The sequence below is a fragment of the Mytilus edulis genome, chromosome 2 (assembly GCF_963676685.1).
Source record: "Mytilus edulis chromosome 2, xbMytEdul2.2, whole genome shotgun sequence".
Lineage (NCBI taxonomy): Eukaryota > Metazoa > Mollusca > Bivalvia > Mytilida > Mytilidae > Mytilus > Mytilus edulis.
In genome coordinates, this window is record NC_092345.1 from 88,538,974 (window position 1) to 88,544,973 (window position 6,000).

The following is a 6,000-nucleotide window of genomic DNA, read 5'->3' on the forward strand; positions in this document are numbered from 1 at the left end:
GCAAACTCTACAAACAATGTTAGATGTTTTAACACCAGATGACATGAGAGTGCTGATTGAGAGTATAGACGAAGACAGTCGGAAAGGGGGTTTCCAGAGGGTATTCCCCACACCTAGTACTCACAAATACCTACGATTCTTTGAATCAGCCAGGTATTATAATTTACTGTTGGATCAGTGGGTGCAGAGATTTAACAGAATGGAACAGAAAGGTATTATTATGGCCTGGTTACATTACACAATCAGACAAAAAACAATGTAAAATGAGGAGATATGGTCAGATTGGCAATGTGACACTTATAATAAAGTAAAGAAAAAAACTGTCATCATGTTTTGAAAGAAAACATTGTCATTAAACATATCCAAAGAATTCAATTTATATTTGTATGTCTGATTATTTATTGTTTTAGAATCATAATTTATATCAGTTCTAACCTAAATATTGTGAATTATAAAGTATCTTGTATAGGGTAGAATAGCATAGAATAGAATATTTTCATTTACCAACTTAGGGCCCTAGGAGGGCATATAGCATACAAACAATTTTATTATAAACGATAATATATGTATATAAATGTTAATAAACAAGAAAACAACATTTTACAGTACTATTTGATATAATTTTCATTGGTGCAGATGTGATACATTGTAATCTGTTTGAACATATGCCTTATAAAATTTTCACCTGAAATATTGTCAATAATTGTTTCAGGTATACTTATTCTGGAATCATTTTGTGAAGAAGGTGTTCATTTAGAAAACCCATCATCTAGTCCTCATCATCAGGTAAATATAGACAGTTCTACATTGTTTACTGACTAGGGGAAAGTTGTTATTAGTTTGGTGTTAGTCTTCAGTGTACACAGAATAAAAATCAGAGTCTTATTACATTCATTTGATCACCCATAATTTTAGAATCTTTAAAAAAAATCATCTCCAAAACCTGTAGCTCAGTTAAAAACAAACATCATTACATTCATTCCATTGCTATCTTACATTGAAATGTGTAGTTATTTTCCTCTCATTCAACCAATATAGGCAGGTGTCAAACTTGAGCTGTTAACCTTTGGATTAACGATAATTTAAGATCATCTATGAGAATATATCTTATAAGCCTAAACTCTGGTCTTAAACAGTTAAACAGATTATTCCATGATGATGGGCATCATTTGGTATCTATGGCAATTTGTATAAACAATGGGTTATTTCAACTACAAAAATTACCATTGTATTACAAGTATGTTAGAAGGTATAAAAATGATTTCCATATGTTTATAAACCAAATATTATCTTTAACCTAAAAGGGATTACAACTAATTATTGACACAACTTTGAGCTTCATTGCTGCAAAACAGTTCTACTGGCTCAGTTATTGAAATAACTTGCTACAAATGATAATTTCAGAGTATGATTCCTGATTCCTGAAATGAGTTTATATACAGGGTTATATGGTTTTAAAATGCATTTGCTTTTAATGGTAATAAACTTTATGATAGCACCAAAGTATATTTAAGTAAAGTCTGTTGCATAAAATAAATGTAATAGTATAGAAACCTCTTATTGTAGTGGAGTTCTCCCAATAGTCTTAACAGTCATAGAGATCTTAGAATGCAGAGTGCTCCATTGTCAAAACATGCAGAGAGTAAGGACCCAAAGTCAGTAAAACACAGGTACGGAGTTCTTAGATCTCAATCCTGGCCATTGATATTTGATGCCAATGAGGAGGATTATTTGTTAGACATGGATGAGGAGGAGGTTTTATGATGTCTTTATTGGACAATTTTAGTGATTTATGATTATAAAACACAATTTGATATACAATGATGCTTTGATACGGCTGTCCAAAATAAATGAGTTATTTATATATTATTGAACAAAGACTGCTGATTTGATACACATCCATTTTACAAAACTTATCAGTAAAAATTGTTTTTACTTATTTTGGGATTTAGGATTTAGAATAACTCTTCCTCTGAATCTGATGTAAATAAAAAATTGGGGAGAGAGAAATCTCTTTTGTATGTCAACAGATTTGAGGAAGCATTAATGGTTAACATTATAATAGCATTGTAGGGTTGGGGTATCCCTTTTTCAGTTTACTCATAGTTTTAAGTTTTATTTTCATTCATCTTTTCCAGACATTTGTTTTAGAATTTATAACACTAAATTTTCAAGATCAATGATCAAACAAGAAAAAAAATTACAATGAAATTTAGAGATAAAAGTATTGTAGTATTTTGAAACGTATCACCTTTATTTATGTAAATAGAGAACAAATACTCTAGAGAAAAAAAATGGTTCAACCGTCCATCCTTTCTTCCAAAAAACAAAACCAAAATAGCTCAAATTGAACATCAAAATCAAAAGAATATTTGTCAAAAGTTTCAGCATATATTTTGTTGTAAACCTGTTCTAATTCACACTTACAAGCTGTTGTAAAACCTTATCCACTTGTTATTGTCTTTATACTATATGTTTATTTTCATTTTCTTGTCAACTTGTTATTGTTTTTATACTATATATTTATTATTATTTTCAGTGCTTCATCCTCACAGCTGCCAAAAGTTTCTAAAAAGCCTCCCAAGGCACCAGTGCATGCATCCAGTCACACTTCACAAAATGGTTCTGTGTCACTCAGCACAACCCCGTCTCCCTCATATGCCCAGTCACCTGCGCCTAGTTACGCAAACGCTAAAGTGACCGTCAATCCAAGATGACTGGCGGTCCGCCTGCCCCCACTTAAAGATATATTTAATGGAAGCTTGCCCATGTTCACCTCACGTCGTTATCAGCGCCAAGTCAAGTCAACGACAGTCTCTCGTAGTACTGAATCTGGTGCTCGCAGTGTAGACCCAAGCGAGACTAGAAAAGAAGGAAGGAAATTTCTAGCTAAGAAATTTGAAGACTATTTCTATTGACTGTCAGAGATAACAGTTGGCTGGTTCACACCTCATGTTGACCTTGTCATTATTGACCTTGTCATTGTTCACATTTTAGTTTGTCCTTTTTATGTGTATTTATTTTTTCCACTATTTCCCACATGTTACTGTTGTATTGTTATGAGAAAAGACTTTACAGATCAAAACATCTGGTCAAGGATTATAATAAATACTAAATTGAATAAAATTATATTGAATAAGCATCTTATCTTCAGTGTAACCATCAAACACAAGTTAAGTGAAGCTGATATGAATATTTTTTCTAAAGAAGATGCTATTTTTATGAAAATTGGCCAACATGTAGGTACTTTTACTAAATCACTTTTAAAGTGTCATTTATATAAAAATGTTATTACATTTAGTATAATTTTATTGAAAATTAGACTTAATTATGACCTATACTCCCTGTATTTATACAATATGCAATATTCTTTACAGACTTCAATGAAAAAAAAAGATAAGATATTTCAACAATAAAATCCATTTAACTGAAGACTACAAAACATTTATTAAGTGTAATTTGGAAAACAATGGAATTTTCACTTTTACAAAAATTTATTTGATATATAATTCCAACTGTCTAACTATTGATTCATAAGAATGACTTGACAGTGTATTTACTAAGTGAAGTCTTTTCCCATTGAGTACAGTATTATCATTATGTCAGTGTTAAATATATATAATGTATTGTGATGCTCAGCACACAATAATACAACTATCTGGTGCAGTATGAATGAGTGAAGAAAGTTTATTGTCCTGTATTTAAACACATTTTATAGGTATGGCCTTAGAATGACACTGATTAGGTATATATATATTCTCAGGGTTAATAACAAATGCTATCATTCCAAATTGTATTTAAAATTTACATGATTAAATAAGAAAAGTTTGCTCAACTTAATGACACACAATAAACTTTTTGTTTCGTTCTTTTAAAAGTTGGATAAAACTGCATTCTAGCAAAGAGTGAAGTCTCTCAGCAGAAATTTTTAATCATGAGCAGTCATAAATTTCTCCTTGATTTTTTTTATGAATAGCCTACAAAAGGTTAGGTTTTATGCTACATCTACAATAGAAGGGGGCATTATTTTTTCTGGTCTGTGCACCCTTTTTTAAAATTCAAGACAATTTACACAAGTAATAAATTTTGGTCACCTTGAAATCTTGTACATGCCTTCAATATGTTTAGAACCTTTTGAAAATATAAAATAAATCAAATCATATTTCCTTTTTTCTTTCTTTTGGTATGATGATGTTGAGCTAATAAACCTTGATTTCTTTTATTTGCATGATTCTTGTACTTATTAATTGGCAAACTAACTTACGAATAGAGAAAAATGGCCTAAAAAAAAGACCGTCTTATCTTTGCACCATGACCCAAAAGATCTAAACCTAAATATCCTAAAGTTAAAAGGAAGAAAACAGATTTTGAGTTAGTCTATCAGTATTTATGAGAAAATGAATAAAATTTGAGTTATCTTTCTTTGTGTTCAGAGGTGCTCTTACCAGCGGAGGCTTATACACAGTAGAAGTAAATACAAAATGGCGTCAAGTTAAATCAGAACTGGACGGAAACATTTCTAATTTCAAAAATTTTAACGGATTTCAAGATAAACGTTGTTTTCTAAAGAGTTCATAACAGTTTTCGTCCTTCAGTTAATTACGATTTTGTTTTCATGAAACTACGGTAAACGTTGCAAATTTTGATCATACGATAAATTGATTAAAATAGAAAAGCCGACTGACCGATTCTGTTAACAAATTAATTAATTTTGAGGATAGTTATGATCCATCAGATAAGCAGATTACCTGTAACAACAAATTATGACACCTGTTTTGACTGTTGATTAGCACAGGGAAGTAAACCTGTCATGATAATGCCGCCAGGTAATATTATAGATTTATAGAAATTGATCAGAAAAAATTCAAAATCGGTAACCAATAATTTGTTCAGGTAAATTTTGTGAAAATCAGGATTTTGACTTGTTTTATGATCACGATATCAGGATTCTGGTTGAGGCATGAAAATCAGGATGATACCGCTAAAATTGGGATAGTTGTCAGGTCTGAACTAAGATTTTGACCCTAATTTTGTAGTTCACTGAACAATAAAATTTGAAGATGTAATCAGGGTATGCTGTCCTCAAGATACATATTCTTGTAAAAGATCAGATAACAGATGTATTAAACAAAAAAAGCATTTATTTTGTTGTCAAACATTTTCTTGGTTTTTGCCAAATTTATACATAAGTTAATATCTCTTTCTTCCTGATAATTATTATACCATTTTTTAACGGAATTCAAATTGGTAAGTCTTTCAGTAAATGGTGTTTTATAACTTTGAATCTCTTGTTTGTTTGGTCTTATTAAATCTCCAGGGCTCCATCATCATGTCACCTGATTTAGGAATATAATCTATCTCCTGATACAAAAGTTTTTGGAAGTGTTTTATTGAATGAAGATGTAGAAATGTTTAGATGATAATTTATTTGTAAATAAATTCTGTTCATGAATGCTATGGAGACTGAATGGATGAATGTTTGAAGAATTCTTGTATTATATGAATAAATGAAGGATTGTAGATTGTAGAGAGTAAGAAGAGTGGGTGTGTTTACTCACCCCAGTAATGATTTAGGTCATGTTGAAGTTGATGTAAATTTTGTACATATATTTTACTGTTTTAATATGGATTGTACACCAGAAATGGGACCAAGTGCATTTCAAAAGAATTTTACCGCAACATGCTGTTACTAATTGATTGTTTATAAAGTATCACTTAATGCATATCTTATTTTGTTTTATAAAAACTTCTGAACCTCAGTTTTTTTTTTCAATACATTTATTGTATGAAAGTGGCAAAGTAAAACAATATTATGACACATACTGCTGTTTAACATTATGTGACATCCTTACACCTTTATGCATCATTTAGCTATAGTTTAGAGATTAGTAACAACTTTTAATGGTCAAATAAGAGCAATCTGCTTTAGTTTGGAGGAAAAGTACTTATCTCATATTAATGTAATGTATTGAAGAAAGAAATGTATTGGAATAAACACAC

General features: G+C 30.4%; 1 protein-coding gene across 2 annotated transcripts in view; it reads left to right on the forward strand.

The window, feature by feature from the left end:
* LOC139513315 (tubulin monoglutamylase TTLL4-like) overlaps positions 1-5,759 on the forward strand; it is a 38,732-nt gene extending 32,973 nt beyond the window's left edge. For both annotated transcript variants that reach the window (XM_071301705.1, XM_071301706.1), the window contains exons 14-17: positions 2-212; positions 713-786; positions 1,567-1,670; positions 2,540-5,759. In XM_071301705.1, the coding sequence (XP_071157806.1) occupies positions 2-212; positions 713-786; positions 1,567-1,670; positions 2,540-2,717 (567 nt within the window). In that variant the 3' untranslated portion in view covers positions 2,718-5,759. The remainder of the gene's footprint in view (position 1; positions 213-712; positions 787-1,566; positions 1,671-2,539) is intronic.
* The last annotated feature ends 241 nt before the right edge of the window (positions 5,760-6,000 follow it).